The sequence below is a fragment of the Lissotriton helveticus genome, chromosome 1_1 (genome assembly GCF_964261635.1).
Source record: "Lissotriton helveticus chromosome 1_1, aLisHel1.1, whole genome shotgun sequence".
Lineage (NCBI taxonomy): Eukaryota > Metazoa > Chordata > Amphibia > Caudata > Salamandridae > Lissotriton > Lissotriton helveticus.
This window is the reverse complement of record NC_136057.1, coordinates 1,454,030,544-1,454,057,219: the sequence shown is the minus strand read 5'-3', so window position 1 is coordinate 1,454,057,219 and position 26,676 is coordinate 1,454,030,544. Positions and strand designations below refer to the sequence as shown.

General features: G+C 44.2%; 1 protein-coding gene across 1 annotated transcript in view; it reads right to left on the bottom strand.

Annotated features, from left to right (window-relative positions):
* ADCY6 (adenylate cyclase 6) overlaps window positions 1-26,676 on the bottom strand; it is a 506,430-nt gene that overhangs the window by 203,817 nt on the left and 275,937 nt on the right. The window contains exons 5-10 of the mRNA XM_078685913.1: window positions 26,232-26,353; window positions 15,266-15,377; window positions 14,343-14,470; window positions 9,991-10,149; window positions 8,672-8,813; window positions 8,433-8,561 (exon numbers count right to left, since the gene is read on the bottom strand). Of these exons, the coding sequence (XP_078542039.1) occupies window positions 8,433-8,561; window positions 8,672-8,813; window positions 9,991-10,149; window positions 14,343-14,470; window positions 15,266-15,377; window positions 26,232-26,353 (792 nt within the window). The remainder of the gene's footprint in view (window positions 1-8,432; window positions 8,562-8,671; window positions 8,814-9,990; window positions 10,150-14,342; window positions 14,471-15,265; window positions 15,378-26,231; window positions 26,354-26,676) is intronic.

Genomic DNA, 26,676 nt, shown 5'->3' with positions numbered 1-26,676 from the left:
GTCCCACTTGATACCCATAAACGAATGGATACACAAACACAGATACTACCCCACGTACCGACTTGAAAGAGAGGCAATGCTACCTCATACACACCTACATTATATATACAGGGGAAGGGTGGTTCCCACCTGCTGCCCGCGACTCTTGTGACCCTGGCGGCGTGGACAAGGGCGACCAAGACTATGGCCTGGACAGGACGGATCACGAGGAGCACACCGCTCTGGGAGGGGTCTTAGTTCAGGGAACTACATAAGCTTACGGGGCTTGGGGCCTGGGATCTCCTGGGGATATTCACAATAGGGGACATAGTCGAAAAAAGGGAGCTTAAAACATGGGCAAAGCTCAAGCAGGAACACGACATGAACAACTCCCAATTCCTTAAGTACGCGCAACTGCGTCACGCCTGGCAGGCAGAGAATATGCCCAGCGATCAACTCCCCGAATATGCACCTTTGCAGGGCAGGCTCTTGCAAGAAGAGCTAACACATAAAGTGGTCTCTTTTACATATAGAACCATTAACAACAATATCCCGGATGGGTTAGTGGGACTCTGATCATGGTGGGAGAGGGAGATGGAGGCCATGGAAGACATAGATTGTGAGGTGGCATTAATGCACCCCATAGAAGTCGCCATGAAGGTGAGACTCCTACTTATCCAGTTTAAGATATTACACCGAACATACTACGACAGGGACAGGCTGCATAAGATGGGAAGGGTAGAATCACCACTTTGCCTGACTTGCACCACGGCTAACAGCTACCTTTCTCACACGGTTTGGGCATGTCCCGAACTTCAACCATACTGGACGCAGGTTATTGGATTACTGGGAACTGTCCTGGGGGTGACGTTGCCGATGGGAGCCCAGGCTTGTGATACTAGGGATACCAAGCGAGGTGGACATCACCAGAACACAGTTAACTTTCGCCTCCTTGGGGCTGTTAGTAGCCAAAAGAGATATAGCCTGGAGATGGGAGGTGGCCGATAGGCCGACTATTCAAGAGTGGACCAGGGCTATGGACATATATATGATGGCCGAGCAGACCACATACCATAGCAGAGGGTGCCCAAAAGAATTTCATAAAATCTGGGACCCGTGGAGACGAAACTTCGGCCTTGACATGGGCGACGACATGCAACTGTCCACTACGCATACCGTACAGGGGATCATCATTGAGGCCCATTCATTACCGTTCCTTGGTTCAGAACGAATCCACATAACCATGATGAGAAGGCACTGGTGGCGAATACTAGTTTATGCAAATCCAAGGGAAGGGGGGGTGAGGTGGCTTTGATGCCGACAACAATGTTTGTACCTTTTTGCGATTTATTTTGTGCAGATGCACCATGTAAAACTGTTTTGTGCTGATTGTTCAGTATACAAATAAAAATACATTCCAAAAAAAATAAAAAATGATATGGAACATTTTATGCAAACTGCTTTTTGAATGTTAGCTCCTAGCCCATCCATAACCCTCAAAAGATGCACGAACAGTTAGTATTTTTCTCTGAGGAAAGTAGCATCCCTAGCCCTGTTGTGAAGGACTCAGCGGTCCCTGGAAAAGTGTGGCCTCATCACAGACGTCGGTGGAGGCGTGCTTCCCCATGAATAGACATGTAGAGACTGCCAGTGTCCTGCAGCCCTCAAAAGAGCTAGGTTTGATACCGACCACATGGGAAGCCAGCTGCGGAGTTCCGGAGGGTTCCTCCCTAGGTCCCATCCTCTACATCACCCCCCTCACAGCAATCGTCAGGAACCATGGACTCAACATTGTCTTCTACACTGACGACATCCAGCTGATCCTTTACCTCACCAACAACCCGAAAACCGCCAGTACAAACTTCCACAGCAGGATGAAGGACGTTGCTACCTGGATGAAAGATAACTGCCTCAAGCTCAACTCAAACAAGATTGAAGTACTCATCCTGGGACCCACCCCTTCAACCTGGGACGACTCTTGCTGGTCAGCCGCTTTGGGATCCCCTCCCACGCAGAGGGACCACACACGCAACCTAGGCATCATATTGGACTCATCGCTCAAATTGAACCGCCAAATCAATGCATTTTCCACAGCCTTCTTCCACACACACGCACTCATCACCAGCAGAGTCGACTACAGCAATGCACTCTACTTCAGCGTCACCCAGAAACAGCTCAATAAACTACAGAACGTCCAACCCGCTGCAGCCAGACTGGTCCTCGACATCCCCCGTCGCAGCCACATCACGCAACACCTCTGACAACTCCACTGGCTCCCAGTCAACAAGAGAATCACCTTCAAGCTCTTCACTCAGACCTACAAAGCTCTACATGATGACGGACCAGCATACCTGAACCACTGTTTTGCATTCTACGTCCCCGCCAGACAATTCCGTTCTGCCCAACTCGCACTAGCAGCGGCCTCAGGATCCACAAGACCAGAACCGGAGGAAGATCCTTCTCCTACCTCGCTGCCAAGACCTGGCACACCCAGCCCCTCCAACTAAGGCAATCCGCGTCGCTGACCAAATTCAAGAAGGAGCTCAAGACCTGGCACTTCGAATGATCCTACACCCAGAAGGACAAGCAGTTTCCCTCCCCAGCGTCTTGAGGCCCTCACGGGTTTGTAGCAGTGCAATATAAGCCCCCTATTGATTGATTGAAGCCACCTCCAGCTCATGGAAGCTACTGGAAGAGCCAGGCCTCTGCACAGACTCAGTGCAACCTGCTCTCATCAGCTGTAGTATGAAACCGCTGCCAGTGTTCAGAAGCACAGAGAGGAACTAAACCTTACCATAATCACTAGAAAGAGCATCCTTCCCTTGCAGCCTGGGCGTGAAAAGGCCGCCAGCGCCTAGCAGTCCCTGAGGAAGTGGAGCAGGTTTTAATTACACGCACTCCCAGGCTCCCAGAGTAACGCTGGCCCTGAGCACTCGTACACACAGAGCAGCTCTGAGACCACAGAGCACCCAGGGGCAAATTACACCATGCGAATGACACCGCTCTGAAATCCTTTGGGGAAACATTATCCAACTCTTGAGGCTCAATTAAACAAAGACAAGCGCAGGAAATTCACCCGTTACAGAGCAGCAGAAAATAATTGTTTATCGTAATTAGGTACATAAATATCAACACCCTAAAACAGTCCCCCAGAATCAAAGCCCAGGTTGAATTTGCTGGCCTGCACACCACCATTACATACAGGGAGGCACTATTCAGGATCAGGGGGAAAAAACACAATTTACCATCTTACTTATGCGGATGTTTAGTTCCAGCCCTCCTCTATGTGGTAGGGCACGCGAATGCTGTTAGCTCGGAGCACTCTCAACAACATGAGTCTGCTTTAAAAACCCTATCATTAACAGCAGTGCAAAGCAATACGCTATAGTGGATGGTAGCGGGGATGAACTATAAAGTATTGCTTAACCTGGTCAGGTATAGTATTGGTCTTTCTGGACATCAAAAGCTTTGTGGTGGATCTAGTCTTGCAAAAGGTGTGAGGAGAAGCCCACATGGCTGCTCAGTAAATGCTTGGTAGGGTTTATGGGTGCTTGGGCTTGCTGGAACGAGCATGAATAATCTCAAAACTGCTGGAAATGCAGGGAATGATTCCTCTTACACTGAGTTTTACAATGTTTTTACCAGGGGCTGGCCATTATATATGACAAATAATACTTTCATTACTAAGTGGTTGTGTTCCTCTGAATGGCAAAAAACAGGAAGACCTGAAATCATCCAAACAGAGCAAGGCCTCCTCATCCGACAACAGATAGGGGTTTGGGGGGATTAATATACTGATGATGGATGTGACAAGACCTTAGCATGAAGGAAAGAAAACTCTGAAGGTCACTCTGCTTCAGGGAAGGAGTGTGGCTCACCTATGCTCCTGGTTACAGAAATGAAAGGCAGAAATGCTTTTTATTCCATGCACCTTTTTCTAGCTCCTTTCACTGTTGTTCTGCTAGAACTGTGACATTTCTCCCTAATCTTTTGTTATTAATGGCAAGCTGTGAAGTGATGCTGATCTCCCCAAAGCCCTGGGAGGATGGATGGCCTGGATTCTCTGGAATCCCACTTGATCTAGGTTCCGGATGGTCAAAGTTACAGCAATATTCTTCCATTTTTCAAAAAGTTTGTCTTCCGCATAATATTCCTATATGTGGATTGTCCACATGTTTAGTCAATAGGGACATTGTCTCAAGTGTCAATGACCGAACCCAACTGCACACATGTCCACAACACACACTTAATAAAACCTCACATCAAAATATTTGTACACATATTGGCAACCACAGCTACCACTGGGTCTTTGCTACCTGAGCGACGTCGTTAAAAGATGGCAGGGGTCAGATATTGACAGGTCTGTCTTTCACTGTACAGGGATTCGTCTCATTCGAGGGACCTTGCACGACACAGAGCCCTTTGTGGGGAAGATGCCCATCTGTTCACAACAGACGTTTGCCACTGCATGTCTTTCCTGTACCCCAACCCACACCCCTTTAGGTACTGTGGTAAGACACAAGTACACAGCTCAATGCATAGTGTAACTCGCTCACACAATCCAAAGAAGTGAAAAGAAACCACACCGTCCCCTTATATAAACATAATTACAGACATCTATACAGACCATGCACAGTGGTGATAGCCCACTGCACTGTGCAGTTGGGAATAGAGTTTTCTTTGACCGAAAACCCAATGCAGATTGCTTATACCTTTTGCACCATTTAATAAATGTGCACAAAACGAAGTAAATCCCAGAGTTTTGGGCACGATCACTTTCATGGTGTTCCATTTAGGGGAGCAAAATAAAATAAGTAGGGAAGTGCCAATTTTTTCATACTCTGTTAATTGCTGTAGGAAACTCTGCTCTCCACAACAGCAAAAAATACTGACATTTACATAAAATAAGAACTTTAGCTATAGGCAGCCCTTTAATTGGTTTGGTGTAAATCCGTGCAGTAGTTTTTGAAAAATCTGCATTATACAAACATGTGTTGGGGGGCTTCAAAGGTTAATGACTAAATTATTTTTGTACATCTCAGTGGATATGAGCACCTTGTTCATGGATCTGGATCCTCAAATCATCGGAGATTAGTATATGTGAAAAATAAAGAAATTGCATTGGATGAGGGAATATTTTTCCCCTTGTCTAATGAGAGATTTCAGATCCCGAAGGATTTGATAATCCCGGCAACTGAATGTTTGTGAATCGCTGACTTTGCAGACCCAAATTTTGAATCATCATTTATTTGAATATATGAGTGGATCGGCAAATTTCTTGAAAAATTTGATGCCGCCACTGCTTTTGTAAATCCTAAAGATAAATAGCAGAAATTAAATAAAAATAACAAAGGAAAAAAATCCCAGTACAAAAATACACAGATAAAACGTGAAGTGAGCATTATGTATACAGACAGGGCGGACGGCTGTGAGTAGGGGGAGCTTGGTTTGGTCTCCCACAGAGGGTTCAATGCAGGCAGGGTCTTGCTGAAAGGCAACCAGATTGGATTTGACAAATTAAACCTTCATTTATATCACACTAATTCTAGAAAACACTCCGTTTTTTTTATCTTTATGAAAAGCTAAACCCACCTGCCTGGGTTACTTACAGAAGTCCTATGAGAACAGCTACTTTGAAATGGCGCATTGGCCTCTTTCTGTTTTAAACCACATTCTCCATCTTAAAATGGCAAAAAGTGTCCTCAGCTAAGAGACCCTTCAGCTCTGCATTGGCACAATTAAAAGGCAGTCATCGACACTGCCAAGAGACACATTCAATGGTCTGTGCCTTGAGTCTCCCCCTTAGATATTCAGGAATCCGAAACTCACTGTCGGTTCACAACACAACCCAGGAAACCAAGTGAAATGAGATCGCGATGAATGAAGGAAAGAGCCCAAAGGGCGTAAGTGAGCTCCAGTGTCATCAAGAGCACTGATGAAATAGGAACGAAGTCAGAACAGCTGACTCTAAACACAGGCAGAGCATTTCACAAGCCAAACCAACCCAACTGGAAGCACTGGAAGCTGGGTCGAAGCAGCACTACACAAAAATAAAAGTAATACGAACAAAACCAGAGAAACGGAGGCTAAAATGTGCGTTCAAAAAGTCGTGTGTTAACAGTTTCTAAGCCTGCACTACTTTATATTCTTCCACTGTATCCCACCTGATAGGAAGTGAACGAGTGAAAAGCTCACATTGCTCACCACAACGGAATAGGACGCCAAAAAAACAAGCTAATGGCAGACACAAACTTGCCACGGGGGTAGGTCCTTCAAAATGTTTTCTGGCTGTCTTTTTATGCAATGGGTAGAACGGAGGAGCAGCTTCACCGGTATGGCAGAGGAGTGTCTCCCAACTGGCTCAGAGCCAGGAGCTAAAAAAGAAAATGATATTTTACGTGCGTTTTGTATTTCAGCTACTGGCTCTGAGCCAGAGCTATGGAGAGGGGCGGGGTAGGGACATGGGGGGTGGAGTGGTTGGTGCACTTTATAAGTGTGCATGTGTCTTTGGCGGCCGTCTTAGGCCAGCCAAATAAACATGCGCACTTAGGTTTCTCGAACGCGGCTCCATTGCACAGCCCGGTTGGAGAAACAGCACAGACTCCTGTGCTGGAGCGGAGTGTCAAAGCAGCCTGCTCAGGCCAATCCTTGTGCTGCTCTTAGATAATGTGAGCATCACGGGGATTCCACAGGGAGTCTGTAATGCTGCCCCAGTGCCTGCTGGGACAAGGAAGAACACAGAGGCGTGACGTGGGAGGTGGCCGGCAGCTTCAGGTACGTTTACATTTTTTCATTATTAACCCCCATGTGCTCCTCCTCCCGCACTCCCGCGCCCACTCCACTTGCCCCACCACTGTTTGTGACATCCACCACTGGTAGAACTGACCAGGAAGAGTGATTTTGTAAGGACTAAGAGAGAGCAACCAAATCCACTTTGCAAGCAACAATTGTTACAATTGAATCTGCCAATTATGATGTAAATGAAAAATGTAAGTCAATAGGATAAATCACAGGATTAATAGTTAGATCAAAGGTTGATAAAAATAACACAAAGCGTGGTTTCATTATTGTTTTGGGGACCTCAAGGTGCTACTTCTGCTAAAGAAGATGGGCAGACATCAGATTTCCTGGCACAGGGCACTCAAATTGATCTGTGGAAAGTCAAGTGTATCCGTCCATCTTTCCAGGAAAAAATATCCCTTAGATAGTTTGTCAAACACAGTGAAGAAAATGGAAGAATTTCATGGAGAAAGGTGTAAGACCCCTTTGATTCCATCAAATCAAGGTGCAGTCAATTATTTTTGCAAGTTTTAGCATTCCCATCTCTTATCTTTGAAAGGGTGGCACTTCAATCTGCAATTCACACAGGAGAGAATCTTAAACCACAGCCTCTAGATATTAAGACTGACTTATAAGAAACAAGCCTTGCATTCAGTTCGCACATTCTTTGTCAAACTTAGTCCTTTAAAGACTGTAAGGAATTGCTCTTGAAGATTCAAGGATAGTTGGATCTCATTCTCAACCTTCAGAAACTTAACGATGTAGCTTCAAACACTCTAAGTGAATTGGTTTGTCTACAATTACGTTTGCACATGACACATCCGAATATTATATAGGTGAAGATTTTTAATTGCCAATGACATTTTATCATGTGAATAACATTTTACAACACTACAGAACTAAATCTGACTGAACCAAAGCACTAACCGTGCTCATGGGTTTGCCAAAATAGAAAAAGAAACTTTGCTAACCGTTGTCCTCTTAATCACCTAAATGATTAATCTACAGAGTTATTCACCAGAAAAGACTAGACTGGGCTGCTTTATTGTTAATAGAAAAATAATCCCCTTTGGTATCTTCTCTAGCAACACTGTCTATAAATCTATCTGCCTTCACAGTCACTACAGCTCCAGTCTGTGCAACAGTAAGGAAAGTGATGGACTTAAAAGTTTAACATCAGTCCAACAACGCATTCCTTAAGGCAAGCAGTTTTAACGACTTGCGTTTTAAAAGAATGCATTGTAAAGACGCATTTGTGGTTCAGACCGCGTTGTTAAGGCACAGCGTGGTTCGAGCTGGGATGTAAAGGCTATCTCCTAGCCCCTACCATGCGAGTCTGAATCCTATTCGCCATTTCCCAGACCCAAACAGAAGACAACAACTGTCAATTGGTCCAGCTTTCCAATGCGGTTTCCCATACCTTGTTCAGACGTTTCTAGTAGCCCATACACATCATCTACCAGCTAATTCAAATTCTCCAAGAAACACCACCAACCAGCTGGTACAGGTTATTCTACGCCCAGATAATCTACCTGCAGGCTAGCCTAGACTCTCACTTGCACAGACTCAGAGACACATCACCTGCTGTTTGCCTCAGACTCTCCTTTGCCCACATACAAAACACCACCTCCATACCGGTATCATTTCTTCTCTCCTTAAGCTCAGAAACTTACCATCTGCCGGAATGCTTTGGAGTCCTTGGTGCGCGAGAAGGAGCGTTCTGGTACCCAGCGTGGTACCAGTCCTTCGTTGGAATTGGCCCGGGCACGCTGCTGTTTGGCAATCAGAGCCTTTTCTTCTTTCTAGGAGCCGAGACAAAGACAAAACACATCAGAGAATGGAAACCTGATTCCCAGTGCTGGAATTAGAAGTCCCAGGTGTAACACCCCGCTCACTACCATGGGGGACTCACTCGTTTCTGGCTGCACCCTACGATGAGGAAAGTCTCAATGTTGTGCTCCTTGAGATAGGCGTTCCTTTCTCCTCCATGCCCAGGCTCAACCTCATAATCTCCATTCAGATACTGCAGTGTGGCCCTTGTTATGTGTATCCTCCTGTAGAAGAACCAGGCAAACATTGATTGCACAGCACAAGTCTAGGACTCACAAAGGGAACGGTGTGCAACAATACTACGAGGGAGGTAGGGTAGGGCCCTTGGTAGGAACAGCAAAGACTCACCGTATGGTACATCGCCAAACCTGGAGGGTAGTTTGGGGTCGGGACACAACAATACTATGGGGTGATAAGTGTATGGTCCACTGCACTAACACCATGGCACGGTTGAGACACGGTGCCCAACAATCACACCAGTGTCAAGTGACATACATCTACCTATAGCACAAGGGGTAGGCAGCGCAAGTTTATTACAAGGGACCAGAAAATGTTGCACACCAATATCATGGAGTGCTTATGGCACTACAATACCAGCAGGGACCTAGGGTATGGTGCAGAATACCACCATGTCTCGCGGATATGGCACACAAGATTACCACCGGGGGAATGAACCAGTGTGCACAACGATAAAACAAGGGGGATCAGAGAGTGCTGCATAACAGTATCACAAGGGGGGCGGGGTCTCATGATTTACCACAGTACCAGGTGTGTCCTGACACACAGCATCAACACAATACCAGGAGAGACCCAGCAAAGTCAAGCACCAAAAAGTCATGAAAGGCCTAGGGCTTGGAGCACTACAAGACTACTAGTATACTGGGGTGGCCTGGTGACTGGCGAACATCAATTAACTCAAGGGTCTTTTCAGATGAAGGGAGCCGATCCCAGATCAACAGGATGGTGTGACTAAAATAACACAAGGGACCAAGATATGACATCACATAGTGCCTCACCGCATTATCATAAGTTCCTGAGCGACAGCAACAGATGATGCTTCCCATAACACCAAATGGGGCCAGGAGATGACATCACACGGTGCATTGTCATAATACAGTCAATCCCAAGGAAATCTCTACAGCATCACCAGAATGCCACATGCAGTAAAGAAATGGCATCACGTGGTGGATCTTGGCACAGGTAAACAGCAGCCTATAAGCAAAATCTATTCGTAGCGCTTGACATTACCTCTGAGTCCACCTACTTCCTCCCACTGTCCCACATTCTACTGCCCTTCAAGGCAGAAATCAGATCATAATTTTCCTTCTTTCTGGACAAGGAAATGACATCACTGCAAGTCCTACTACTGCAAAAAGAGAGATTGTTATGGGGTTCACTCACCCAGCTTTGCCACCAGCCTCCATTTGATTGGCCAGTGTGACATCATTAGACCAAACATCAAACTGCCACTTGCGCAGCCCAAGAACCCCACAGTGAACACGGCCACTATGGATTCCCACACGCATGTTCACGTTGACCCCGGTTACTTCTCGCACGAGCCTGCAGAAGGGTGAGACAACATGAGATGCCATGATGTGCTTACCTGCAGGGCCATTATTATCTAACAGGAGAATAATCAACCAATCGAGAAGCAGCATCTCCAGAAGCATTGATAGCGAAAAGCAGGGTTGTGCAGTGATACGTAACCAAACAGGGGAGGGTTCACTTACGACATTTACCTAAGAGGAGCATGGGTTTATAGAACAGAGATGGAAAGGCAGAGGTGGGCCTCAAAACGGCCATCCGTGGTGGAGAGAAAAAAAATATTCTCTACTCAATCCTACATCGTCAACAATCACCAACCCAACCACGTGCACCAGACTTTTTCCTAAATTTGATTGTCTGCTTGAGATCATTCATCAGATGATGCTTCCAAACAACATAAATCAAGCACATTAGTGTTGGGCAACCTATATGTATCCAAAGAGTTTCTTTGTGAACTCCCCTTGTTCCACCTGGGACTCAAACCAGCCCAAAAGAAGTCTCTTAGTCTCAATATTTGGAGCCCCCTTCACTACTCCATCCTCTCCATTCTGCACCCAGGGCTCCAAAGAGATCTTAGAGCTGTGTGAACGTGCAAGATATTAACGTAAAGACAAAATGAACATAAGGGAGCATTGAGCACGGCGCTCAGACACCGAACTGGGAAAGAATATATCGAGGACCAATATTTGAGAGGAGCACTGGGACACAGTTGTTTACACCAAACGGAGGAGAGCTATTCCCAAGACCATTACTGCACAGCGCTAAACATACAATGGAGGAGACGATTTCAGGGCGGTGAGGGGGCTCTACCTGGCCTCTCTTCCAAAGTTTGGGAGACATTATCCTCTACAGCCCACTCTCACACAGTAAATTCAGTAACACATTTCAGATGCTTTGAAGGCGGGCAAAGAGGGTCTCCAGCACCCTGCCTCTCCGCACCATTCCATTTCAAAGGGGTCATAGTATCTAGTCCTGAATTGTATTTCTGTACTTGAAGGACATAGAAGGTAAACACCTTTAAAAAGGGGAGGCCTCTACGAAGCCACCTGATCAAACACATACTAGATCAACCAATTAAGGATTTAAACAAATATATATGAATTCTACGCTACATAAAACAGGTACACAAGGAAGGAAGGACACATATCTATACAAGAAAAGAACAGAACGACAGGATCTAAAAACGTTAGACTATTTACCAAGCTGCTGAAGTGGTTTTAGAGCGTGCTTTGGTGATCAGTGAATAAAGGGAGGAAAATGCAAAGCAGGCAAACAAAAAAGTCCAAAACGCAAATTAGATTTAAAACGGCTGCAAAAATCAAATTGAATAAAATCAATAATATTTTGTTCCATCCCAAGAATGCTTAGAATAGTCATACAGCAGATCAGGTGGGGCACAATATCAAAATGATGCTTTGAAAGTAACATGCACAATTTCCTGTTTTTGACAATTCTTCTCTCTTTTCACAGCCCCTTACTAAGTTGAGGAGTTTTAGCCAGCAAGACCAGGATTAATTAACATTACACTCTGAAGTCAGACATTTTCCCTTTCACTTCACCTCCCATGCCCGGACGCAGAGAGTGTGCACCGTTTATTAAGTCAGGCCTAGCGGCAGCGTGCATGCACTTCTCGCTCTGCGAGACTTGCTGTAATAGTGTATGTAGTGGACGCCCCGCCCACTCTCCGTCCATATTTGTCATTGGCTTGTGTCATTGTACTTCTTAAAGGCAGACTTCTGATTCGTAAATAGGCTTTTTAGTCCCTCCTTGTTAACGCCTTGTCTGCATTAGTTACCGCCCAAAATGACTGGACCTTTTACTTGGCTTGTTACACAGTCTGCATTATAAGTGGGTGAGCACTATTTTGTTTAATGACACTGATGGGGACAATGGCGGCTGGTTTTCTTTGTATTTGCATGCTGAGTGCGGTGCCCGCTTCAGGGACACCGCACTCTTTTTAAAAAAAAACTTTAATAATCAGTGCGGCGCCCGCTTCACGGACACCACGCTGAACCAGGAGCTGCTGCTGCTGCTATCAACTTTCTTCAGCTTCTTCGCTGCCCACTAACTCAGCCAGTCAGCGCTCGCCTGTTCTATTGGCACCCTTCCTCCCTTGCATGAGGGGTGGGGCTTAGGGGCAATCCAAGTGAGTAAAATCAAGCATTTATAATGCAATAGGTCTCGCATTTACGCAAGTTTGAGCTATTTGCATTGTACATGACAACACCTTTTATTTATGTTTTTTAAACATAAATAAAAGGGATTGTCATTTAAAATGCCAATAGCTTAAACTTGTGTAAATGTGAGACATATTGCATTGCAAATGCTTGATTAATACAAGCTGGCTCCTAAAACAAAAAAACAAAAAAAATCGCACCAATGTCCGTCGCATGTCTGAGTTACATGTGAAACATGTAAACATCATGTTGTAAAGTACTCTTGTAGATAAGTCATGCCTTGCACACAGTGCAACATGAGGGGAGGATACAAGACATGCACGTTTGGGGAAGATTCGGCTAAAGGCTATGCTGATCTTTAAGTCCTTCACAGGCCTGACATAGCTTTAGAGGACATCAAGTCTAAAGGAAGCAGTTTTACCTCTGAGAGCTGGTATGGTCAGAAAAGAGCCGGCATTTCTAATGGCTGTGAGAGGGTTTTCGTTCAGGTCAGAGCTGATAAAATGACATGTTCAAGGCTCTGAGGCGCCACCACCAGGGCCAGTGTCTGGTCGGTCAAATGCCACACCATTAGCTCTGCCCATGGAAGGCCTGAAGGGCTGGAATGGAATCAGTCCAGTTAAGTCAGTGCCTCTGAAAGGCCAGTTGGGATGATGCAGGGTGTATGTCAGGAACATGACTCCAACACCTTGACAGAGCGAGCCACAGCCTGTTGTCTGTGCCACGAAGTGAGTTCAGTTGGCACCATGTCAAGGTTACCTACACGTCAGGTCAATGCCTCTGGATTGATAGTGGGGCAGGAGTAGTGATTTGCATTTTGAATTTATGCCTAGGGGTAGCTGGGTGGGCTTGTGTGGAGGCAGTCACATCAATAGTTCTGTAGGCCATTGCAATTTAGGCAATTTCCTTCACATGTCACGCCTGCATCGCAGAGATTAATACGTAGTGTCAGCCAGAATGTTGCCAACTGTGAGTCTTCGAGGATGGAGGTGAGATGTTGGAAGTTAGTCTTCTGGACACTGATTTACGAAGCTGTGGTGCCTTCTCAACCTGGACCTCAGTTTACTGGACACTAGCATGGACTTCCATTCAGAAGCGTCTTTTCGCATTCTGTCTTTAAGCACACATGCAACACACCGCTTCATGTGCCATTCCCTTATCGCATATGCCTACGTTGGGGTTCTTACCTGCCCTCCTCCTGTGTTTCTTGCTTAGATAATGCTGCTGCCTTTACCCAAGCAAGAAACATGGGCAGCTTGCAGCCAGTCATCAGATGACCCACAGTCATCACCATTACATCATGAACTGTAACCACTACCTCGAGTTGCCAATACTCTAATACACAGCAGCAGCCACACTTTAGTTCGAAGACTAACTCTGCCCTATTGAAGCAATGGCATGTTTAAAAAAATTCTCATGGACTGTGTCCAATCAGTCCGGTGCTGTGGTTGGTCACAGAATGTAGCGTTGGATGTGTACATAGCTCACAACAATAATCGAGTGTTGCAATGTTTCTGGAATTAATCAATCATCGCCTTGGAGAAAAGACAGATTTCCCATATACAACGAATCTCATCGCTCGGTTTTTTTCCACAAACACTGCTGAGAAGGTCAGGCACGTCTGGGGAGCAAGGGTCAGGCACGTCTGGGGAGCAAGGATCAGGCACGTCTGGGGAGCAAGGATCAGGCACGTCTGGGGAGCAAGGATCAGGCACGTCTGGGGAGCAAGGATCAGGTACGTCTGGGGAGCAAGGGTGGGTCAGGCACGTCTGGGGAGCAAGGGTGGGTCAGGCACGTCTGGGGAGCAAGGGTGGGTCAGGCACGTCTGGGGTGCAAGGGTGGGTCAGGCACGTCTGGGGTGCAAGGGTGGGTCAGGCACGTCTGGGGAGCAGAGAGCTGGGAGGAGCAGAAATCAGAAAAGAGCTCGAAAAGAATTTCAAGGGAAACAGTAAGTTTCATAGGGGGGCTAAGTAAGACAGCTGTGGAGTGAAACAGGTTAGTCCTGCAAGGGTAAATGGAAACAGTACTCACGAGATGGCCTCAATCATGTCGACTCCCATCTCCACACAGCAGTGAGCATGGTCGGCTCGCGCCTCCGGAAGGCCGGACACACAGTAGTAACAATCTCCCAGGATTTTTATTCGCAGGCAGTGATTCTCCTGGAATATGCAAAACCAGTACGTGTTAGAACTGTGTTCTCCCGAACCGCAGAACAACGTTGTTAGCGCGTTGTTAAATAAAACGACATCCACTAACAAAAACAAAACAAAAAAAAACACTTGCAGACAGGCAAATAACAGCCACAAAATCTCAGTAGTAAGCTACATGGACGCGCATACAAAAACACATAAAAGGACTACTCACACGAACACACAAAACTGGATGCATAAATACACCAGTACCATTATGCATGATGAGAAAAATTGAAAAACAAAACAACAAAAGCAGGCTCAATCAACTCATCCAGCAAATTCCACGGACTCGATAATTCTCGCCCCGGTGCCTCCTCGACTCACGGGTTCACACTCTGCGACTCTGGGCAATAGCTTGCTTAATCTCCACAACGGCCCCTCGCGGCGGGATGCCTGACTTTCACCTTGTGGATACCCTGCTATCTCACAGGGGAATACCAGGAAGGGTTCCCTAAGCAAGCGCCGGGAAACCCACTGCGGGTAGCTGTGCGCTATATAAGCTCCACTACATACATCCATACATCTGTGCCTCTGACAGCCGCTATGCACCCTCACTCTGTGCGCCCTATAAATAGGCGTCACACCTTTTACTTTGTGAGCAATGTGCACTTTAAGGAACAGATGCAAAACTACCCGACAGGCCTCGAGTCTGCTCAGGTGTCACAAGCGCGCGCACACAGTCACGCGCGCGCTCTCTCTTGCCTGAATGAACGGTGCTTTCCCACATATACACTTAGGGCGGTTGCTACCTATCCCACCTACCGACGCCAGCTTGTCGAAGCGTGCAAAGAGCTCATTGAGTGTCATGACCAGTTCTTGGGCGGTGCACTGCGAGGCCAAGCTAGTGAACCCTTCAATGTCTGCAAATAGGATGCTGTGGGGGGAAAAAAGGATGAAAGACACGTCACATCCCCCGTACAACTGCAATGATCCAAAAGGCGCGGTGAAATAGTTGTTTAACAGTTTTCCCAGCACAGACATTTATCAGAGATTCAATAAGCTTTGAAAATCCATTCTGGCTTCACAAAAATTTCTTGTACAATTGGAGTTTTTTTTTTTTAGAACTCTGTGCTTCATTTGCAGCCTGTTCGTAAAACTGAAATAATGTCTCAAAGTAGCTCCCCCCCCCCCCCCCCCGAAAGGTTGCTCATATTCTATGTTCAATGTCAGGTAACAGGCATGCGGATTACAAAATCTGATAGTAATGAGAGGGTTACACATTAAAGCTATGGAAGACTGTTACTCTGCAAAAACAGTGTTGGAGACAGTATCCTTCATCAGTGCTTTAAATGGGGAAAAAATAAGTGTAGGTACTCTGTCGACAAGGGGTGAGTTTGGGGCGGGGCTAAGAAGCGGGCAAGAGGGAACAACTAGGATCGAGATTTTAAAGAGGCGTTTCTGGTATCTGGAGTATTCTTTTTATCCTTATATGTACAAAAGTGTACATTTAATGTAATCTTTCAGATTTTCCATGTGGGCGAATTATCTCAATGCATGACACATAGAAAACATTTTGGAATTCTATACCATGGACAATAACGCATAGTGTGGGCACTAAAAAAAGAAAGCTTGACAAATTATATATACCATGATCTCATTCTAACATCTGTGGTTTTCTTTTTCTAGTGTTTAATGTATTATCACTACGGTGCCCAAAAACTTCAAACCACATTAGACTGACCATGCTGTCTTTACATAGTTTACTGTACTCCTTGGTCTATACATTGCGGGTAATAAATCGTAGAAAAAAGTAGGGCAAAATCATTGCCCTTGTCCCTAGAATTAAACAAGACACTTTTCAATAAATGGTGTACCCCAACACCTTACTATACTGCACTTGCCCCTTAAAGAATTACCTTTAAGATGAAACGTAAATACATTTACAAAACCATCAGCATCACAGCCTCGAACAATACGGAAATAGATGTCCTTTAATACAAATAGTATATACCAATGAGCAGAAAGAAGGGTAGGTTAAACAAAATGGGTGGTTTTAAATGCATGCCTGCAGAGCAGCCTTACATGAGTATCCCACGGTATGACCTTTAAACGTGTATGGTTTGTACAAACCTTAACATGTTGTAGATACTGTTAACCACTTTAAACCCTAGCAGGAGAAAAAGTCTATTATAACCTTTGCAAAGGGAATGGCCTCTTCGAGCCAAGGTGCATTCATTTTGAGACTGCGGCCTAACCACAGAAAAAGGCAGATCGTTTGGAATTGAATTTATTGTACAGTTAATTAAAACTCACAATATAAAAAGACAAAACATTAAACATTAAGGTTAAAATTGTGTACAGCCATATCTTTGTACAATTACATTTAAAAGTGGTTAACTCGTATGTTAAAAGGACATATCAAAGACAATACATTGTCTGTGCAATCCAATTCGAAGTAATAAAGAGTGCTGTCTTGATTTTAGCTGACCTGATTCTAGACGGGCGCCTCTGTGATTGACAAAGGGATCTTAGCCGCCTCTGTGATTGACAAAGGGATCTTAGCTACGTGCTATACTTTCTGGAGCTATTTTATAAGTCTTTGAGTCTGCTAGCCACTATGTCAAAGTACTTTGTTAATCGGCAGTTTAGTTGAGTTTCCTCTGGATTGAAACACAGCTTCACAATTGCCAGCAGCTTCTTATTCCCTTTTCGTTCCATTTTAATCGTAATAAGGCACGCCTTTTGTCCACCAAGTTTGGGCAAATACAGATTATGTGTGTTAAGTCCTCTTTCCCTATCCCACAGAGGCGGCAGGACTGTTCTCCATCTCTCCTTTTCCAGGGTGCAATGTGAGGAAGGATTGCTAAACCACCGAAGAGCAATTTTAAGAAGTTTGCTTTTGTCTTCCATGTTAGTCCCATATTCAGATATGCTTGTGATTTAAGCGTTTTATAATCGTTCAATACTGTCCAACCATGAGCCCTCTTAGCCAGAATTTCCTTGTCTTCTATTATTGATACCATTTTGGTTACTTTTGTTACTATCTTTTTAAAGCTTTTATTATCTGCAGATGTCTCCCAGAGGTTTGTTAGTTCGAGATACTCTAGTGATTCTGATAGGTATTTCTTAGCAGGTGATTTTTCTCGAGTTGTCAGCTCTGCCCATAGGTGGGCATTAAGAGATCCTTGTTCTGCGCCTCTGATTTTACGCCAGCTTTTTATGTACGCATCTCTGGTGAGATCGGGAGGCCCTGAACTGCTACAAGCCAACACTGCGGAGTACAATTGAGAGACAGGACTGGCTGTCTGATGCAAGCTATATACTGGCGAAGGTGATTGGAAACAACACCCCCACACATGCAAATATGCACAGGAACATACTGGCAATCACATAAGCTTACATATCAGCCAAGGCATGTCTTTTTTTTTTTTTTTTTTAGAAATGCTGATCTTCGCTGCTGTCTATTAAGCTGTGCCTAGGTTACCACATGCTCTGCCTCACTGTTACAGTTTCACCCCTTACACTTCTGCCTGGCTACAGAGATGTCCTGGGGAACTCTGCTGCAATTGTGCTGCTGTTGTCATCACTTATAGGTTTACAGCGAGTCGTGGTAAGCAGCAAATTCTACCTCTGAGACTGACATGCTTGTCGGTAGCTATTCAGGAGCACCTTTATATTCCACTGAGCTTGCTACCCCCGTATGGGTACCAGTACTCTCCTTGGCCAATGGGAGAAAAATCAGAAGTGCTGGTACTCCGTACCGGTGGGTACCGGCCCATTTAAAGCACTGACCTTCTATCAACGTTAGTCTATTCAGGGCGCTAGAATTGTTTTGAAGGGAGTAAAGATAACCAGAAGAGGGACGTCTATTCAGGGCGCTAGAATTGTTTTGAAGGGAGTAAAGATAACCAGAAGAGGGACAGGACTATTGGCTTTCTCTCTGAAAATGCTATGCCGTGTTGCTTGCGTTATCTCAGCACCACTTGCCCACTAACCCACATCTCTTTTACTAACTTTAGTCCCATGTGAGGGTTATCCAATGTCGCGTATTCATGTGTGTGCCCTCGTACCGCATATCAAAACTGAAGGCGACTGCTACACTCACACTCAGAAGGTGGTGTGAGCCTCCAGCTACATGCTTCAGCGGAACTCTTTGTGCATGATCCTTGCATTGCATGCGCGCATTTTACTATAAACACTTGAACTGCATCGTCAGTCTTCTCAGCATAGGCCTAGTAGTAATGCCTTCATGGCGTGGTTGGGGCCTACTCATGAGCAATCATTTCAGAACATCCAGATAAGTGTCAAATCAGTCCTCCCAGTAGAGTGCAGAAAGCAGGTGATGACTGAGTGTGAGAGAGCGAGAGACAGAAAGAGAGAGAGAGAGAGAGAGAGTTGGGGGGTAGAGTTAGTTTTTTTTTTTATGAGTGTGTGGTTGCCTTGGAGGAACCGGTCCTTATTCTGATAAGTTTTACAGGCTGTATGGAATTGATGATACTTCATATTTTGCAATTTGCACATGCATATTGCCAGGTTTGAGGACTTTCTTGACATCACTGATTACTATTTACATTTTTTTATTGTTTATGATCTAAACATTAAGCAATACCAATAGGTTTCTTAAATTAAAATACATTTCTCGTCTTTATTATTACTACCACAGGGACCACTGGTCCTAAAAACTCTTCGAAAATGAGGCAGTCTGTTTGGTGGTTGGGGGTGAGGACTGGTAGAGTGCTTAATGAAGCAGTTTCTAATGGGACAATGGTCGACAGGAAGTTAGTTGGCAACAGATTCAAAGGTCGATGTCTTAACCCTATATACATAAGACATTTCAAGAACACTTTGCAGGGCCTTTAAGTCGACAAAGGTTTCAAGAAGGGACGGCAGGCTATCCAAAGAGGCTAGAATCAAGTCATCACCTCTCTCTGAATGGGAGATCCCTAGATGTTATGGTAGCCTTTCTTTTACTATTTAAATGGACCAAAGAGAAGCCAAAAGAAGGCACAAATCCATACAAGCTGCACCTGGGGCAGCTAGAAAGGAACACACAAAAAAGTTTGTATCTGCAATGAAGATTTCGGAAAAAAAGTTGCAGAAGAAAAATCTTGCAAGTAGCAGCTGAAATAACTCGAAAGAGGAGAGCCCTAGATGTAAATTCCTTAGCACATGACAGCATTGCTTGTGTTCTAGTTCAGGGAGAAGCTGGCCTGGCGGTTCAGGCCGGACTGTTCCGATTGGAGCAGGGTCAAGACTGATATGCATAGGTCTAAACTGAGTTCGCATGGTGAGCAGAAGAACAACGGTTTGGAATGTTAGCCAGAGCAATTGCCAGTGGTTAGACTTATTGCAAGCATCCTCCCAACACCTTTTCTTTTGTGTTCATAGTTCAACTTGAAAGCAAACCAGAGTTCAATAGGAAGCTCAGAATTTAACAGATGAAAATATGATTTCCATGACGAGGGAACTCTTGAAGCCAATCATGTGCGGAGGGGATAGCTATGTGTTCTTTTTGCACTCAAGTATCCCACTTAATGACCTGAGGATATTGGTGAAAACTCTTGGGGCAGAGTTGAAGCCCAAAAACACTAACCAGAGGAACTCAGTTGAAAGAGCAAGCGGAAACCTGAATAATAGCACCTTGTAGATCCATTCCAGACAACCAGGCTTCTTGTTTCAGAGAGTCAAAGACATTGTATTGTAATTGCATTTATATAGCACTTGTTACCCCTGATGGGGTTTTAAAGTGCTTTTTTCTGCAAGTAGCACGCTACTTCGGGACCCATAAAAGGATTAGTGTTCAATTAGTATAGTGAAATATGAAAATAATTTGAGTGGTGGATAGGTTAGTCAGTTATTGAGATTCAAAAGGATAGCGGAGGGATAGATGAGGAAAAAAGGCTTGCATTTATAAAGCGCTTGTATCCCCTAATGGGGTGTTGAAGCACTGTTTCGGCGATTAGCACGCTACTCCGGAACCCATTAAAGGATTAGTGGTGAATTAGTATAGTGAAGTATGAAATTTGATAAGTGGGCAAGTTAGTCTTATTTTGATTAAAAAGGATAGTGGCGGGACAGAAGAGTGAAGTGTTTAGATTTTTATATATTTGTTTCGGAGGTCATAGCCTTAGTAGGAGGCTTAGAATGAGTAACAAGGGATCGGGAAGAGTTTAGAAAGGCTTGTTTTAGGGGATCTGTATGGTAAAAGAGGTGTCAGATGGTGCAAGGGGGTGTAGAGTAGGGGAGTGCCTAGAAAGGGCTATTTTGGGGATCATAGTAGTGGGTTCGGGATGAATGAGAGAGTGGATACAGAGGATATATCGATGGAGGTATAGAGTGAGAAATAGGCTAGTGCATTGAAGAAAGTAGAAGAAAGAGGTTTGAGATGAGTCAGAGTTGAGGTAGAAGATATATTGATAGAGGTATAGGGTGTGAAATAGGGTAGTGCATTGAATATGCTGAATTAGAAGAAAGTAATAAATGTATAGATCCATAAGTACATGGAAAGTAAAGTAAATATATGTAGATTAAAGAGATTGATAGAAGTATATGGTGAAAAATATGGTATTGCATTAAATATGCTTTTTTTGGGAGAAAAGTAATCAGTCTATAGATCCAGGTTCATGGAAGGCATATAAATGCATAAAGGAAGTAAGTATATTTAGATTAAAGATGCATTAGATAAACTCTGGTTTTCAAGTGTTGTACTTAATTATTATTATTTTAAACATAATTATTCTACATGTTTATACCAAGCAATACACATATAAAGGTACATATCTATAGTACAAATAAATGCTTATATAAGGAGGGATATCCTGTATATTACTGTTTGCATATGGTGCTTATGTGGGGAAGTGCCAATTCTTGAGTAGTTTTATGACAATAAGGTGGTTGTTGAATAGAGAAGGATGTGCCGCCTATGTTTTTTTCTTGTATCTTGGGATGTTGAGGCGAGGTGCCACTCTAGAGCGGAGGTTCCCCTGTTGAATGCGTTTGATGTTTTTTTTCCTGATGAAGAGCGGTCCCATTCTATGTATCGCTTTGTGGGTGGTACAAAGCAGCTTGAACGTGGATCCTCTGGCAACTGGTAACCAATGTGGGCTTTCAAGGCAGGGGGGATGTGGACTCGCGGTTTGATATGCAAGAGTAGTCTGGCAGGCGAGTTCTGAATCTGTTGTAGTCTTTTCATAGTCGTTAAAGGTGATCAGTGGTAGAGGCTATTGGCATAATCAAGTTTGGACAGAACAAGGGAGATGGTAGCTTGGACCTTGTGTGGAAATCCCAAATTGGGGGAAGATTTGTCGCAGAGTTTTTACAGTAACAAAGCTTGATCGTGCTAGTTTGTCCACTTGGGCACTCATCGATAGCTCGGAGTCCATGGTCATTCCGAGGTTTCTTCCTTCCTTCGATACTTTAGGCGGTCATCCCAGTTCATCAGGCCAGGCAGCAAGCAGGTCATGATGTTTCCAATCGCCACACGTGAGTATATCCGTTTTGGAAGCATTCAATTTGAGATGGCTCCAAGTCATTCATTGATCCAAGGCTTTGAGACAACTGAAAATTGGCGAGTTTCCAATGTCTTTGGGGCATTCCAGGTAAAGAACTATTTGCGTGTCATCTGCATAGTTATAGCACGTGAGGTGAAATTGATTGATCAGTACCCGTAATGACTTCATGTAGATGTTGAAAAGCATGGGCGAGATGTTAGAGCCTTGAGGGATCCCAGCTATTGTGGAGTACAGTTTGGACGAGAAAGGTGGGGTATAGATGACATTAGTTCTGTTTTGAAGGTAGGATGTGATCCAGTCTAAAGCAGTCCCCTCTATGCAGGCTTCGTAGAGTCTTTGTACCAGAGTGTCATGGTCAACCGTGTCAAAGGCAGCCGAGAGGTCCAAGAGCAGTAGCGCAGCAACCCCATTGCAGTCAAATGTGTTCTGCAGGTCATCCCAGATGGCAAGGAGGGCAGAGTCTGTGCCTCTTCCCGGACAGAATCCTGTTTGGAAGCCTGAAAGTATGGCATTGTCTACAATGAATTGTGACATCTGGGCGAACGCTGCTCTTTCTATCAGTTTGCCCACGAAAGGCCCATTTGTAATGGGTCTGTAGTTGTCAGGGTTCAGCAGGTCCAAGTTTGTTTTCTTCAGTAAATAGCATATATATGACTTTTTGATTTCTTTTGGAAATATTCCGGTAGTTAAGGAATCGTTGATGATACTTCTGACTGGAGTGGCAACAGAGGTTGTTAGAAGATTGTCTTGAAAGTTTGCGGTTGACATTTGTCAGAAGGGCTGCCGGCAGCCCTACTTGCTTTGACCAGGTCCATAAATTAATTGTATGAAATGTGTTGGAAGGAACAGAGAGGCTGAGTTAGAGTATTCTTGGATTGTTGTTTTGTACAAGGGTTAGTGCTGGTGCTTTATCTCTCTTTTAAGTATGAGTCCAATGTGTTTGCTTTGTCCTTGTAATGATTTGCCAGTTTGTCTGTGAAGTGTTGAGTAACTGGATGATTCCTTCTAGGCAATTTGGTTTACGAAATTCATGGAGTATTTTATAGAATTCTTTATTTGCACATTTAGCATTTTGAATACTGTCTGAATAGTACCTTTTCTTTGCTTTTTTGATAGCGGACTTGTATCATCTGTTAATTTTCTGTAGGTGAAGTTTGTCTTGTTTGGTTTTTGTTTTGAGCCAGGCACATTGCAGCTTTCTAATTTGTAGTTTCATGTCTTTTATCTCTGTATTTCTCCAAGGTGCTAGTTTTCTTTTGTTCTGTTGTGTGGTTTTGAGTGGCACACATTTTGTGCTCTTCTTGCAGAGAGCGCCTGAACTGGTGCCAAGACCACGTGTCGGCATTTCCACTTTGCGGAACTATGAATAATAGCCTTCACCCTTCTCCGACAAGGGAACCGCCTCTATTGCGCTCAAATGATAGCTTCTGGACCTCTATGATTCATGCTTTAGAAACTGGCAAATGAGATGTAGGTATGGGTAAAAAGAAGAGTTGAAACTAGTCAGACTCTCTGCACATAATAGTCAAGATCTTAAGGCATTTCCTGTGTGAGGTTAACGGTTCGCCACTATTATATGGGAAACTAATAGGGGAGAGGAGAGCGATCCACCTCCAATCTATGAAGTCAGCATCCAACGTAAATCTATCTAATGATTATCTTGCTCCACAAGTGTCAGTAAATTGTAAGTTGGCAGACAATGGTACTTTTGAGTCAGCATACCATCAACTGGTACTGGGAATGTCATGACCAAGAAAGCGGACTGCACAATGCAAATAACTAGCCAGAAAGGGAGAGTTTTTTTGGAGGCATAAATGGATGCCTCACTAGTATGCCATGTCTTAAAATCATGCTTTGAAAGATATTCTCTCTCATAGACGTCTGAAGCAATATCACTATTCTTCTTGCTAGAATGAAGGAGATCTGAGGGATACCTTACGGACTCTGATCTAAAGTTCAAGCAACCCTGGAAGGGTAAGAACAAAGTAAGATTGGGTGGATATCTACATTACCTGTAATGGGCAACCCAGGCATGAGCTCAAGCTAATATCCAGCTGTCAACTTGAGTGAACCTGGCTTTAGCTTTCAATGGCACTCAGGCCTGAAATTTGATTATGGGCAAAGTCACAAAAGATTTTCAGCCTCTGAACCAGTGTGCTCTGGGCAAGGGAAGCACACATAAGTCAATTACTCACACACACACACAGACAAAACCAATGTCAAACAAAATCAGTGCAGCTTTTGGGATTTGAAGATGGGAGAGGCTGATTGCCAGTCTAGCAGTTTTAAAAACCATTTCAGTGTAACTAGAGTTCAGAAAATATTGGCAAATAAAGATCTGCTTTACATGAAAATCTGAAATCCATGCAGTAAAAAATGTAAGTGGAGTTCTAAGGTCAGCCATATGCATATAAAAAGACCAAAGAGCACATCGAATAACTAAATCATGTATCTCACCTACCATACAAGTTAAAGCACCTTTAAACCAAACATTCAAAGAAAAACATTTCCCAAGCCAGATGGACAGCAAATGTCCTATACGTTTACAGAGAGCTACACTTAGGTCCTGGGATAGTGCAGAGAAACACAAGAGAATCCTCTTCCATCTTCTAGGAATCATCTTAACTAACGGATACATAAACAATGTCCCTCACTAAATGATAAGATTTAGTCAACAAACGAAACAAAAAACAAGGAGTGAATAAGTTACTTAACTTCAAGCTTTTCTTAAGAATCGACTCCCTCACCTTCACAGCGATTCTTCGTCTACAGGAGTCAGAATGGATCTGAATGTTGTTAGGAATTCACTCACCCGGAGCTATGCCATGCTGCTTCAGTAGAATCCATGGGGAATCACTGATACAGTGGTGCCATCAAAGCATTGCCCAAGCCTTCAATTCTGCTTAATTTCTCCATTAGGACAGAACTAAACTGTGGAGTCCACTTGAAGTAAACAGTTAGAAAAATCTTGGGCAAAGAACAAATACTTCCTTAGAAGACAGCACAACACTGAAGGTATGGAATCTTGTTTTTTTCATAAATACTTGTTCCTGCAGAGTCATCACAGAGAAAAGTTCCCAGAGCAACAACCATGTCAGGAGGAGAGTCCACGTAATATGAAGAGCAAACAAAAGGCAAACAAACATTAAACAATTACGGAAAGAGACTCACTTCTCACTTCTAGGAAGAACTGTTTGCGGATTAGTAAATGTATGAAGGGAATTCACAGTCCCTCAAAAAATACCCCCCATTAAAATAAGAGAAAATCAAGTCATTGCCCACAGATGTCTAAAACAGAACCCCCTCTCAAGAGCTCAGAGGTAGCTCCTCTACCTCTCTTAATGATTATTTACCCCTCGAGATTCCATTTATAGAACTACTTGATGCAGAGCACAACCCAATCTCAGATCATCTGGTTTATCACCGCTCTACCTTTTCTCACTCCACAGAAGCTAATAAATAATTGGCCTTTAATGACAGCAGACTCAAAGATTTAAAAGAGCGTAGATGCTGAAAGAGAGGAGCTTCCATTAACCCACACTGGTAGGATCAAAGGTATGGGTGAAACACAGATTGTCACCTTTTTAGGAAGCTTGCAACAGTTCACTTGACCCGAGTCTGGAAGAGTCAAATAAGATTGGTCCTTTTAAGGAAACCGTGAATATACAAACGTGGAAAAATACCAACAGGCTTCACAGGCAGGTCAACTTACATGGAATGCAATATTGATAAAAAATTAAACCATTTAGGCAGTCTGAACCGACGATCGTTTAGAAACAACTAGCTTGTAGCAAGTGCGACCAGCAGGTCCCTGTCCAGAGGGAACATTTCCAATTGGGGATCACAAATCATGTCATCAAAAGGGAGCAATTTGCAAAGCCAAAATGGACTATGAATTTTGAGCACAGTCCCTCCTCCCTTTTTCAAAATACGATAATCGGGCAGTCCCTGGCAACTCGTAATTTATTGCTCAAGGTTGTAATGTGCAGTTTGTAGTTGAACATAATTCAAAACATTTTTTAAATGGTGGTGGATGTCCCAGAAACCCAAATATGACTCAAAATTGAGACAGACTAAAACATTTGCATATGTGAACTAACAGATCATTCGTAAACACTTCCAAAAAGACTTTTTGAGTTGTGCCCTTTTTGCAACAGATTTTTCAAACCACCCGTGGCAGCAACACTACATGTCTCAAAGGCCTTAAACTACTGTCTATGGGGCCCTCATCAGGTGCCTACACCACAAGTGTCCGCAGCGGGCTAAGCCATTCTCACCTGACATTGTCGTGCTTCTGGATGTAGATTTTATGGAACATCATGTCTTCCTTCTTGGTGTTAATGTCTTCCTTCATTTCCATGGCCACATGCTGGGGCAGCACCGAAAGAAGGAGACGCTCCTAGAAGGCGAGAGAGAATGGGTGGTAGAATGGGCCAGGTTCAGCTTCTCCCAACATCTTCTCCAACACTCCCCAGCATACTCAAGAATCACCGTCAGAGGCTTTGCTTTTATCATCTAAACCATTACCAACCTAACCAAGTGCCCTCGTTCACCGGCATTGTCCTACAATCCTGCACTAGTAACCTCAGGCTAACAGGTGTGTGAACAAAGCTAATGTTCTCCCCGTTTACTGCTCTTCTTACTGCTGCAGCCTTGCTTCACCCTTTAGTGGTTAGTGAGTATTCCCTTCCCTTCCTCTCCTTTCCCTCTACTGGTTGCCGC